This window comes from Gossypium hirsutum, chromosome D11, assembly GCF_007990345.1.
Source record: "Gossypium hirsutum isolate 1008001.06 chromosome D11, Gossypium_hirsutum_v2.1, whole genome shotgun sequence".
Lineage (NCBI taxonomy): Eukaryota > Viridiplantae > Streptophyta > Magnoliopsida > Malvales > Malvaceae > Gossypium > Gossypium hirsutum.
The window spans coordinates 71,849,878-71,864,081 of record NC_053447.1 but is presented as its reverse complement, the minus strand read 5'-3'; the positions used below and the strand labels follow the sequence as shown (position 1 = coordinate 71,864,081).

General features: G+C 28.6%; 2 protein-coding genes and 1 long non-coding RNA gene across 3 annotated transcripts; all 3 read left to right on the top strand.

Annotated features, from left to right (window-relative positions):
* Positions 1–2,320: 2,320 nt before the first annotated feature.
* LOC107951709 (secoisolariciresinol dehydrogenase) lies at positions 2,321–4,265 on the top strand. The gene is made up of 2 exons (XM_016886836.2): positions 2,321–2,395; positions 3,341–4,265. Exons 1-2 carry the CDS (start codon positions 2,379–2,381, stop codon positions 4,131–4,133), a joined length of 810 nt encoding a protein of 269 aa, XP_016742325.2. The 5' UTR covers positions 2,321–2,378; the 3' UTR covers positions 4,134–4,265.
* Positions 4,266–4,897: 632 nt separating this feature from the next.
* On the top strand, positions 4,898–7,833 carry LOC121223546 (uncharacterized). Its single transcript, XM_041105235.1, has 2 exons — positions 4,898–5,161; positions 7,474–7,833. Exons 1-2 carry the CDS (start codon positions 5,003–5,005, stop codon positions 7,639–7,641), a joined length of 327 nt encoding a protein of 108 aa, XP_040961169.1. The 5' UTR covers positions 4,898–5,002; the 3' UTR covers positions 7,642–7,833.
* Positions 7,834–12,217: 4,384 nt separating this feature from the next.
* On the top strand, positions 12,218–13,203 carry LOC121223545 (uncharacterized). The gene is made up of 2 exons (XR_005920866.1): positions 12,218–12,343; positions 12,659–13,203. It is a non-coding gene; the product is annotated as an uncharacterized lncRNA (long non-coding RNA).
* Positions 13,204–14,204: the final 1,001 nt, after the last annotated feature.

Genomic DNA, 14,204 nt, shown 5'->3' with positions numbered 1-14,204 from the left:
AAATTGGGCCAAGTCTAAGCCAAAAAATTTTACACGAAACCTAGCCTATTTAAAAAACGGGTCTTGTTTTTTGTTTGAGTCCATTTTTTTTATCTATATTTTTTCCAAACCTCCCACATTTTTCGAATGAACTTTTAAACCTGAGCAGATTATCCGACCATGATTAGCTAAATTATAAAAGTTTTAAAACACATAAAATGTGATATTGTATCTATACATTCTCTTCTTAAAAGCTTGATATTTATTTAATTATTTCAACTTATCGTTTCTTTTGGGCCAAATCTACCAATTAATTATTTATAATATCATCCTTAAACATTATCATTAAATTATTTACCAATTAATTTTAATTATAATCTTAGCCTCCACGATTTCAGAATCCGTCAAGCATTACAATAATTTTTAAAATTTTAAATTAATAAAATTAAAATTATACTTTGGTCCCCTAAAAATGATAAAAATTCAATTTAATCCTTTTAAAATTATAAAAATATACTCTTCAAATGGTAAAATTGCATTTTTACTATCGTAAAAACTACAATTTAATTTCGGTCTTCCTAAAATATTTTCCAACTTCGGCCCTGAATACAAATACTTTGATTGTATAAAATAAATTAGTAAAGTATCAAATTTTAAATAAATAATACATTAAACATCATTATTTCAAAACAATAGACATGTATGACAGTTTCGGAACGAAACCAGAATTTTAAGGGTTGAGATAAAATTTAAAAAACTAGAGGGGCCAAAGTTAAAATTTTTATGTTAAAATGACTTAAATTGATTAACTAATTTATTGGAGGGGTTGAAAATGCAATATTTTCATTTATTTAAAGAGCTAAAAGATAGGGCTGAAAAAGACAATTACATTATTTAACCAAGGGGGCTAAGGCTTTTCCTTGCCCGTTGGCAACTCCATTTGACCTAATAATTTTGGACAAGATATATAATTACATAATATAAAATTTAAATTATAAAAAATGCAATTATATTAAGAAATAAAAAAAAAATGGTCAAGGGTGTTCACTGCCCCAAATTTAGCCTGGGTTCGAGTCACGTTTATTGTTTAGGCTTTACTTTGTTACTGTAATTCATAAAAAAAATGATACAAACACGAGAACTCATACATTTATTTATGGCCATTCAAACTTGAGATCTCAAATTTCTTAAAGTCTCGACATTGTCATAGGGTCCAACTCCTCCCCACCCCTTAAATGAGAAATTCAATTTTTCGGCCATTTGAAATTTATAAGATTTTAAGTTTTTATACTTTGATTCCCTAAAATAATAAAATTTTAATTTAATCCTTTAAAATTTATAAAGATATAAACTACTAAAATAGTTAATTTGTATTTTAACTCTTACAAAATTATACAACTTAATTTCACTCCAAAATTTTTTTATACTTCACCTCCGGAATCGATACCTCAATTGTTATAAAAATACAACACAAATACACGAATTATTAATACGTAAAATCATATGAATACAATAAAACACACAAATTATTTTATAAGATATATAAACTAAAACTCATCTTAATGTTCAAACCCAAATAGATGATTACAATGCCATAAAGGTGATAGTAACAATGAGCTACTTTCTTTTTTTAAGCACATAATGACCTCATGTATTAATTAATTAATTAATCCCACTTTCCAACTAAAATTAGTTAAAATATTATAGCTTGATGTATCATTTGAGTTTGACCACTTTTTTTTAGTGGGGTAATTTTGTTATTGTTTGTTCCAATACAATGTATCTGATAAAATTATATATTTTGGTATTTAAAAGTAATAGTGTTAATTTTTAGTATTTAATTTGGGTTTTAGGGTTGATTTAATGAAAATTAACTGCTGATATTATTAGGATTGAAATTCTCATGATTTTGCTAATAGAATAAATTTAGTGTTAATTGCGAATTTGTTTCATTTCACGTTTTTTTTGTCAAATACAATCAGATGGATGTGATTTAATTTGGGTTTCAGAGTTGATTTGATGAAAGTTAATTACTAATATTATTAACTAATTATGAGTTTTCATTAAATCAACTTTAAAACCCAAATTACACTAAAAATTTAACATTGTTACCTTGAAGTACCAAAATGTATAATTTTGTCAAATATACGTACGGCATTGGACCAAAAAATAACAAATATATCACATTAAGAAAAATATCAAACTCAGGTACCAAATAATATATTAAGTTATAATATTTTAAAGCATATAGCTATGTGCTAAAAAATGGGTATCCATTGGTTAAACTAAATTCATTTTTATTTTCTTCTATAAATACCCTAATCATCAAATTGTCCAAAAACTTAATACAAAGCCAATTGCTGCAACTAAATTCAAGGGGTTTTTTCTTCAGTGCAAAGATGGGTTCTGTAAAAAGGTAAAATTCTAGTCTCGTCCTCTTGATTGTCAATTCATCGATATTACGAGCCTAAATCTTTAAATTGGAGAATATTTCACATTTAAACATGTGGAAACCCATACTATTCAGATTGTTATAACAATATGATAGAGTTAAGACTCAATCAACATCGATATTACTTTAAACCATGAAAAATTTGTTATTCTATCATCACTATAAGTTTTTTCCTCGATCGATAAAACCTCATTACCTTATAGTCAAGGTATTTTTTCGTCGGTTTAAATTCGTTTGTCACTAGAAATTGAGATTTACTGACGGTTTTATTTTCTTCGGGATAAAGATTTGTAAGATCACTATGCGCAAGTTGTGTACACGTCTTGGTTAGTATATGAAACTTTTGGTTAAATTTTACTATTAATCTCTTTACTATGCGTAAATTATGTATTTAGTCTATGTATTTTTTGAATTTGTCAAATTTAGTTCATATACTTTTTGAATTTTAAAATTTCAGTCTTAGCCCAAATCATAGCAATTAGATTTGCTTGGTTAAATTCTGCAATTAGTCACATATTATACGTAAAGTTATAGATTTAGTTTATGTTCTCTAGTTGGATCATTCTTAGTCCTTATATGTTTCGAATTTTTCGAATTTTTTATTGACATAAACGACAATAGTTAAATCCATTAATCAGATGTTTTGCAATTAATGCATTACGCATATAGTTAAATACTAGAACTTATTAATGAATTTAACGGCTAACATCAAGACTGAAATTTTAAAATTCAAAAATTATATGGACTAAAAAGAGCTGTATTAAAATTTAGGGATTAAATGTATAACTTACGTATGGTAAAGGGACTAAGAGCAAAATTTAACCAAAAAGCTTAGAGTTCATGTCAAATGCATTCGTATCTCGACAACCATACCTGAGACCGAGTAATCAATTTGATGATTTTTTATAGGCTAGAAGGTAAAGTGGCCTTGATAACAGGGGGAGCCAGTGGAATTGGCGAGAGCACGGCGAGGCTTTTCGTTCAACATGGAGCCAAAGTTGTCATTGCGGACATTCAAGATGATCTCGGAAGCTCAATCTGCGAACAACTTGGCGGCCATGGAATAATTTCTTATGTTCATTGTGATGTTACTTGTGATTCAGATGTTCGAAACGCAGTGCATTTAGCTGTTTCAAAGTACGGGAAGCTCGACATCATGCTTAATAATGCTGGAGTAGGCAATTTGGCGACCGATATAGTGGATACAAGCAATGAAGATTTCAAGAAAGTTATGGATATCAATGCATTTGGCGGATTTTTGGGTGCCAAACATGCCTCTAGGGTTATGATCCCGGCCAAGAATGGATGCATTCTTTTCACCGCCAGTTCGTTGTCGGTGTGGGCTGGTTTTGCCGGGCATTCGTACGTGGCGTCGAAGCATGCGGTGGTGGGATTGGCCAAGAGTTTGTGTGTTGAGTTGGGACAATATGGGATTAGAGTCAACTGCATTTCACCGCATTTAGTGGCGACGCCAATGTTAACGAAAGCCATGGGGGTGGAGAAAGAAGCAGTGGAAAGCTTGGCTTCTAAAGCAGCGAACTTGAAAGGTAAGGTTTTGACGGTGGAAGATGTGGCGGCGGCGGCGTTGTATTTAGCTAGCGACGAGTCACAATATTTGAGCGGCGTTAATTTAGTGGTGGATGGAGGGTATAGCGTTACTAATACTTCGTTGTCAATGACAATCCAAAGCCTTACGTCTTAACACCCTCAGATATTGCCGTCATGTTTATATTATGTATTCCTGTCGCATGAATTCTATGCTTCGATCCAGGAGACTCCCAACGCTCAACATGTGATTACTTACATTCCAATTAAAAAAACACTCATTTCATCAGATTTTTTTTTAATTTATATTCAATTCGGTTCGATTCGATTCGATTTGATTCAATTCGGTTCGATTCATTTATTTATTTAAAACATGAGTGATTTTTATTACGATTTTACACTCAATTATTTATGTTTGGTGTTCAATCTTTGAATAAAATTTTCTATTCCGATAACTTGTGTTGCTTAAACTCTACTCCAATAACGTCAATATTTTTTGAATCGAACATTTTGCTCCACTCCATTTCAATTTCGACAATATAATTTCTAAAAGAAAAGGATGGTAGATGAATCGAGTTTGAACTAATAAACTTCTTTTTATATTTGTTTGTTTATTGTTTAACTTATCCGTGTTCTATCTGTATTCGTTAATAATTTCAAAATTATATTTGAGTTTATTTATTTAAAATTGTGTTTGTTTATATTATTTTGTTTAATGTTTACAAACAAATTCACGAATATTGATAAACATACTCTGCATTAGATTCGAGTTGATATTTAACCTTAAAGTTAAGGGTTAATGGTAAGGTTAAAATATTTTGAAATTTCGGATCAATTTAAAATCCAACTCGGAATTTGGGGACTTCAAGTGAGATTAACCCTCTCTTATTATTTATTTCCCCAGCAAAGTTCTTCGCCTAAAATCGCTTTGCTCACAGATTTTTTCTTATTTTCAATTTCTCAAAAATCTCCAAAAAATTAAAAAGAGGGAAAAATTAAATTCAAGATTTGGGTGTTATAAATTTGATGTCGAGGCCTTGGCTACTAGTTTTTATAGTGTTTATAGTAATGCTCACTTCTCAATTCGAATGGAAGCAGCAGTTTGGTGAAGAAATTGAGCTAACTTCCACTGTTTCTCTCAAAGATCAATCCCTTTCCAAACGCCAAGAATACGTCAAAGAAAAGGTTTCGCCTTTCCCCCAATTTGTTCTTTATATATATAACTTTATCTTTTTTAATAAAAAAATCATGAATTAGATTGTTAATTGTTGTTAATTTGCAATTTTATTCAAATTCCCCCTCCCCCAATTTGTTGGCTTGCAAAGGGTATAATTTACAGCAAGTGAAGTGATTTTTTTGCTTGTTTTCTATTTTAAATGGCTTTTTTTTTCATCTTTCTTGCATGTAGACTAGTGGATTAATTACTCTCATTAAAATGGCTTGTAAATGGACTCGTTTGATTTGGTAATTCTATGGGTTGATTGCAGTGTGATGATCTGGTTGGAATTATATGAGGTTTTAGATTCTGAGAATGTTGAATAGATTTTCTAGTTCAATTAGCTTAATTTGATATTCTCAAAGGAAGGGTGTGAAACAGTAAATTACTTCCATGAAGGTTCAAATCTTTTTGGTCATTTTGATGAAGATTTCAATACTTTAATTTGTGCTCAGTTGGATTATTTTCTAGTGTTTCATTCTTGGCTTTGTTTGGTAGGGTGGAAAGAAAATTAGAGGATGAAAAATTGAAGGAGGAAAGTAGGAGATAGGATATTTATTTTTCATCTCATTGGCTTAGTTGGAAAGATGGAAAATGGAAAGAAAAAATAATAATTTTCTTTTCATTAATTACTTGTTACTGTAAAAGAATGGAAGGAAAGAAAATTAATTCTTTTTAGAAAATGAACAATATTTGTAGAAGCTTTGTGCTAGTGATCACTGGTTAAATATGAATGGGTTGCCATTTGCCACCACTAATCCAAATTCACTGTTGTGGGGTTCTAACTGGGTAAATTCCTTTTAGTTTATGCTTGCAAACGGGCGAGTATGGTTAGATTCTTTTTACGTTTTCCATTTCTTTTAAGCTGAGGATCCTTAGAGGTCATATTCCCATATCCATGCGTGAGACATGAGTGTCAAATAGATATACTTCAAGAAAAATAGAGTCCAAGCAACATAGCTTATATCTATATTTCCAGCCAATGTCAACGTGTTTTGTGTAGATAAGAATCATGAGTTGGTACATCTCACTTTTGGACATACAGCTCTGTTTTGGTCTGTCTCAGTTTCTTGATTTTTTATTTCATTTCCCCAGATGCAATTCCATAAGTGGAAACCTTAAGTAGCAAGGTTTTGCCCCCTTCCACCTTCTAATTCTGTTTATCACTTGACTTAGAAGCAGTAAGTGAAATATTTGAGTGTTTTTTGTTGCAAATGCCACAAATAATATCAAATTTTAAGTTAGGTAGGATTTATTCGGTAAAAGCACCATGGAGGCCTTTGTACTAGGAGTCGGATTGCGTTTTGCCCTCTCTACTTAAAAAATGGGCAAATTAGTCCCGGTACATTAAACCAAAGAACAAACTGGTCCTTCAATTAAAAATTCCATCCATTTTTACTATTAAAAGTTGGTTCTTGTACATCAGCATGAGGTGCACGTGGCATGCCATATGCAACTATTTAATTATTCCATCAACCATGCTAGTTTTTAACATTAGAAATTGATGAAATTTAAATAATAATAAAAAGGACCAATTTGCTCTTTGATCTAATGTATAGAGGAAAAATGCAATTTGACTCCTTAGTTCAGGGGCTTCCATGGTGCTTTTACCAATTTATTTCTTTAATCTAGAAATGCTTCTGAATTACTATTTGTTTTGGCAGGTTCCTTATATATGATTCTCTTATTGGAAGTTTGTTTGCCTAAGTTCCCCACCTAATATGACTTCTACACCATTGTTTGAAATTGCCTTAGTTTCCATTTAAAAATACCTTGATATATACATAATGCTAATGGTGCCATATTGTTTAAAATTTCACCCAATTGAGCATGTCTAGTATATTTTTCACAGCCGGATCGCTATAACTCACCCCGTTGAGTTTGCCACCATGGAACTCAACAGTTACACCTACTTGTTCGACACTATACGTAGATTCTGCCCTTCTAAAAGGGACATCCTAGCAAGTCCTTCCCCATCTACCAAAACAACCAGAAATGTTTCAAAAAAAAAAAGTAGGCATGCATTGTACAAAATGTTCACGATAGGGTGCCCTAACCACCCAACAGCTAATCCATTCCCATTGTCCGTTGAACCCAATATGACCCAATTTGCCTATATCTTACTTATTTGTTTTGTTTGAGGCTGCATTTGTTGTTTCCTTCTGGTGTAGTTGCTTGAACTAAACTGAAATTCCTCGGTTGTTTTAAGATGGCATACATCATCTTCATCTCCTAGTATTAAGTGACTGTTCAGAGTGATATTTTATCAACTTTGTCGCAGATCATACTTTCTCAAGAAAGGAATATTCAGAAACTGAACGAGCAAGTGAGGAATCTTCGTGAACAATTGCTATGGTGTAAGGCTGAAACCGAGATTAGTAACGGCTCTGCATTTGCTTTGAGTGAACATTTAAGTGAGATTGAGCAGCAGCCAATGTTAGATGACTAACATTATTGGGTCACTGCCAATAGAGTCACAATACTGCTTGCTATGTGCAAGTACATAAACCTTGATTTCTTTCTTTCCTCCTCCTTTGTAGCTTCATAATGATCATTGATTTACTTGACTTACAAGTCAGAATACATTACATGCAACTCTTTGAACATCTCTTGTCAATATTTCATGGATGCTTTAAGTTAATATGCTTTATAGGGTTATGGAATAAAAGTGTCCTTCTCAATGTGATTTTGTGGTTGAAACTAGACATGTCATTTGTTATGCAAACCTGAAAACTCAATCCAATCAAACTCTACTCGAACCCAATTTGACTCAAACACAAAACCAACATGAATTGGAAACGATCTAAACTTAAAATGGTTTGAACAAATACAAAATGGCTAGAATTTAAATGACTTGACTTGAAAAACTAAAGTCGGAAATCTGAATGACTTTAATCCCAAACAACTTGAATCCAAAATTGAACCGAAAATTTTAAAACTTGAATTGATTCTATCTAGATTATCCCAACCCAAAATCAACCAAATTCATCCAATTGGCAAGTCTAGCTGAAACCAAGACACAAAAAGGGAAGCTTGTTTGATTGCATATGGAAGAAATATGTGAAATGAATACAAGTTGTATGAAAATAGAGCGGGATTATTGCTAGGTATGATCACTAAATTAGGGATAAATATAAAAATTATACACGAATTTTGACTTTATATGATTTTGTACATAAAATTTTGATTTGATTTGATTTTCACAAATCACTAACAACATTTTGGAATCAACACTATTTTATGTCGATGCATTACATATACAATCAATTATATTAACTCGATATGAAAATAAATATATGTATTTATTTCTTTAAATATGTATAAATAATCAAAATCAAAATTTTATGTATATCTATAATCACAATTTAGATTTCATATGTATAATTATGCCAAGTCAAAATTTATGTTTCAAATTGAACCAAAATTCATTAAATTAGAGGAATATGATTTTATGCATAACTTAAAATTATATTACCAAGTTATATATATATTATGATATAGTATTAGGGGCAATGATTATACATATTGCACTTTTAGGTAAAGAACTCAAGTACAAACCTCGAAAAAAAATTTAGAAAGAACAAGCACAATGAAAATTTTAATCTTTGTTATCGGTTTAAGCCACTATTTTTGTACTAATATATATATATATATTGTTATGGAGATACTTTTATTTTTTATATTTTCATATAAAATTAACATAAAGTGACACGTAGTTGAGTTTGAGCTTTAAGGCATTATGAATTTTAAACTTTCAACTTCATCATTTCAATCAAAATTTTATTTTATTTTTATATAAATTTTAAATAAATATATTTGCAATATAATTTTTTTTACCCTTATCGTGAGTATAATATAATCTAATAATTATTGATACCCTTATTGATTTTTATTCGAAGGTCCATTTTTTTTTCTTTTCTAGAATAATTTACATCCAAATATTTGATTAATATATGTTATTTATATTAGATTATGACACATATTACGGGTATAATTTTTTTATATTAAAATGTATTTATAGAAAAACATATATGTAATTTAAATGAGGTTTTGGTTGAAATGTATTTTGGGTTTATAAATTCAATATAAAAAGATAAAAATAATCTTAAAATAAATTTTTATTTCCTTTTAAATAAATGAGATTTTAGTCATTTTTTAATTGAATTAATATCCGATTGACTTATGATTAGTGATTCAAAGGCAGAAAAAATGACATGTGATTGTAAGATCTGTAACAAAATTTAAATATATAAAAAGAATATGACACGTGACAATTATTAATTTCATTTGTGGAATTTAAATATACATTTCTCATTTTCAAAAGATTTCTCTAAATAGTAAAAATCAAATTCAATTTTTCCTTTGAAATTTGTCAAAGCATGGATGAATGAGTAGCAATAATTTTACATCATAATCTCAATACTTGATTGAAAGGTACCAATTATATAAAGGTGACAATTTTTCCTTTTATAGTATCTCAATTAAATTTAAAATCAAGTTAAATTTGACTTTTAAATAAAAGAAAAAAATTTTAATATTATTTTCTTTACTTACAAAATTTATAAAATTTAGATCGATAATATTATTTTAAAATCATTAAATTTTTTACCATTCGATTCAATTCGCGTTTATGATATGCGGAATATGAAATTATGAAAGAAAAAAAAAACCCGAAAAAAGGAATATTGGTTTCGGTAAATATGTCGGTCGAATTAGGCAGATTGTCTTATTACATTATTTATGGTTCCTTTTCAACAAATTTTTTATGTGATTGGTACATAATTTTGATACTTTTTTATAATGAACTCCGAACCTCAAACTTAAAACTTTAAACCTTGAACACGAACCCTAAACCCTGAATTTGAATTCCTAAACTTTGAACTTTGAGTTCATGGTTTGAGATCCGAGGTTCAGGATAAAAAATTTACTAAAATTATGTATCAATGAGATGAAAAGAATTACCGAAATGTCATTAAATAATTAAAAAGATAACATGGATGATGTGGTAGGAACGGTCTATAAATAATGTATTGACAATATTAAAATTATATTTAGAAACAATTTTATTTGTGTTTTTATTATTTTTTTTAAAAAAAATTGATCTCAATTATTTTAAATATTTTAATTAATTTAATTTTATAAAAATATTATTAAAACTACTTCATTGAATTTTTATAATATATTGTCATATTTTATCCATAATAATTTTAAAAAATAAAAGGTGAATGTTAAAAAATCAAATTTATATAATATAAAATACTAGATTAACAGAAACCCAATAATTAAATTTTATACTTTTAAATTTGATAATAAAATTATAAAAATATGGATAATTAAGAGATTATTATTGGTTGAAGCATCAAAATATATGGTGGTCAATGTTATTGTTTTTCATGGAAAGAGGCTTTAACCAATGTTCAAAAGGGTTGAATTTATTCATACTTATTTTCTTTCTTTATTTAATGAAATTCATAATTATTTTCTAAATAAAGATGTTGAAGGATTTGACTATAATAATATTATTTCTAACTACTTCATTAATTGGATTAATGAATATTTTCTTTCATAATATTATAAATAATTAATAATTTATTATCATAAATGGTTAGAGTTAATTTCACCGGACGTCCCCAAACTGTGACACTCGTTTAAATTGGTCCCCAAACTTTTAAAAGTTCTTCCGAAACATTGATGGATCCATTAATTTAAATTTTCATTCTTATAATATTGATGTTATATCAATAAGGTTCTTCCATTACTAAAATCATTAATTCAATTGTGGTATAATTTAAAATAAATTTTCAATTTTATTTTATTTTTAGGTTTTAATTTTATAGTTATGGGACAATATTTTACTCTCTTTTTATTTTTCATTTTAAATTATATGTCACATAAGATTTTACGTGTTATTTAATGGTTAAATTAACGATTTCAATAATGGTAGCACAAGATTGATATAACACCAATAGTTTGAGGATGTAATTAGAATGTTTTAAAATTTGGGGACCAATTTAAAGTGAGAGACATAGTTTAAGAATGTTTGATGCAATTAGTTCTTTTATTAATATGTGAATAGGACCCGACCTTTGTACCGTTTTAATATTTAATCCTAAAAGCTATTGGAGGGTTTTTTTTTTAATTTTTTAATACCAATGTATCATTAATGTTTGTTTTATAATTTACGAAGACTAATACTTTTGAAATTCATGATTGCTGGGGGAAAATGTAAAGGAAAGGCAGGGCCTGTTCCTCCCCCTAAAATAAAAAAAAATACAATTTAATCCCTTTAAGAATTTGTTAAATTGTAAATTTATACATGTTAAATTTGCACTTTTGTCCCAAAAATGAAATAGAAAATGTTTATTTTTTCTCAAAAATAATGAAATCAAAAACTAATACGTGCTAAAATTATATTTTAACCTCCCAAAATTTATAATTCAATTCCAACTCCTCCTAAATTTTTTTTCTAAAATCGTCATTGGTGATTGCCCTTCCTAATAATACCATATCCAAAGTTCAAACCTAATTTTTTTTTAATAGCGTAATGTATCTTATCACTATATTTAATATTTTTCGGTAAAACAACCTTACTTTGCATGGTGTGTATTACATTATACTCCAATATATATATATATCACTATAATATAAAGTAATGAATGTACAGCTTTCCTTCTTCATGATACAAAATATTTATTGCCAGTTTCCATTTTTATTTTTTTGCATAATTTTCATGGCATTAGGTGAGAGGAGGCTACCACATTTAGAAGAGGTTATCCAGTCGATTTTACGTAATGTTGAATGAAACTCGAATGTAAATAAATAAATAATTTTAATTTTAATCCCTTCTAAAAATTAATTTTATAATCCAAAACCTTTTTTAAAATAAATTTTTTAGCTTCAACCCCTCAAAATTTTAGAATTTATTTCATCCTCCAAACAAAATTTCTGGATTTTGCTCACCAGATCAGATTACCCTAATACTATTTGAATATATATGTGTGTGTATATATATATATATTCTTTCTTGAACCAATTATTTTCAAACTCCATTTAAAGCCATCTCTCTCCCAGCTTTATATATATATATTCCTTTTTTTTGGTTCCCTTACCCCCACACTCACCAACCTAACTAGCTTTGATTCTTCATCAAGGTATCAAAATTTTCAACACAATTCAATCCTAAACCTAAGATCAAATGATCAAAAAAGGCCCCTTTTTTGGTTATATCATGTCGAAATAACTCTTTTTTTTCTGGGTTTTCTTGTATATTTCATTTCAAGTTTGATTTTATACGTAAACCCTAGTGAAAACTAGTCAAAAAAGTTTTTGTTTTTATGGTTTTTTTTGTTATATATGTTGAAAATCACTTGTTTTTCTTCTGGGTTTTCTTATATATTCAAGTTTGATTTTATATATATACATACATAGATAATTTCACTAACTTTTTATTTTTATGTTTAATTCAGGTTTGACTTTTATACGTAAAATTCTAAGAGAAACAACAAAATGAGTGGTGGAAATGGTCCCAAGCTGGAGTTGAAATTGAACCTATCGCCGCCGAGGGTTAACCCCACAGAGGAATCGTTGACGACGACGGAGAATTCTTCTCCTGCAAGTTCATGTGTGCTGTCAGAGACTAACCAGATGCATGAAGTTGAAACTACCACCGATACTGCGGCGGATGTGGCGGCGGCGACACCCATGATGCTAGTTGGGTGCCCAAGGTGCCTCATGTACGTGATGCTGTCAGAGAATGATGACCCTAAATGCCCTAATTGCAAGAGCACTGTCTTGCTTGATTTTCTCCACGCCATTAAAACTAGAAAGAGTTAGAGATTTATGGTTTAATTATGATATCAGCCTCTGTACTTTTTAATTTTATAAATTAAGTCCATTTTTCTTTTAGTTAAAAGAATTTAGTCCTTTGCTTGTGTGGTTAAATTAGATCTTCAAATGCTTAAACGTCAGATATTCGAATTTAATGGAAGTTTATTGATAGCTTTACTAATTAGATTTTAATTTTTTTAATCAGGCAAATGAAGAGAGAGAATACATTATTATAACTAAAAATAGAGAGATTAAATTTTAAAAATTAAAACAGTACATGGATTGGAACCGAAATATATTTATATTTCCCAGTAAATTATGTTGTTTCAAGTCCATGTTTTAAAAATCGGATCGGTAGTCAAATTATCCAATCATCAATTCAATAATAATTAAACAAAAATAATATAAAATTAAAATTTACTAATTAATTATAAACCGGCTCAATTATCGATTTTTTGTCTCGATAATTTACTGAAATTTTTACATAAATATCTCGAGACAAAAAGTTAGGTTTTTACTGTCTTTTTGGCTTTAAGAAATATGAACACGGATACATAATATGAGTACGATATGAATATATAATGCAAGATTTTTCAAAAGTTAAAACGCGGGTATAATGAGAGACGACAATAAAAATACTTTTTATAAAATAATATAATAAAGGGATAAATATTAAAATTATACATGAATTTTGATTTAATATGCAATGTCATATGTGAACTTTGATTTTGTGTAATTTTATACATAAAATTTTGACTTGATTCAATATTTTTTAGAAATCATTGACAACAGCATCGAACTAACACCTTTTTTTTGTGTATATATTCATTTTTTTAAAAATGTGTACGATTCAGTCAAAATAAAAATTTCACCTATATCTAAACCAGGGGCAAAGTCATAAATTTTTTAAGGGGGCCGAAATTAAATTGTATGCTTTTAATAGTAAAAATGCAATTTCACTATTTTAATATCTATATCTTTATAATTTTTAAAGGATTAAATCAAATCTTTATTATTTTTAGGGGGTCAAAGTGTAATTTTACCTTTATTAATTTAAATTTTTATAAATTTTAAAGGTGCCTAAATGAAAATTGCCCCCTGGTTACGCCCCTGATATGAACAACGATTAAAGTTTCATATATAAAAAATCAAAGTTCGTGTATCAAATTGCACATCAAATCAAAA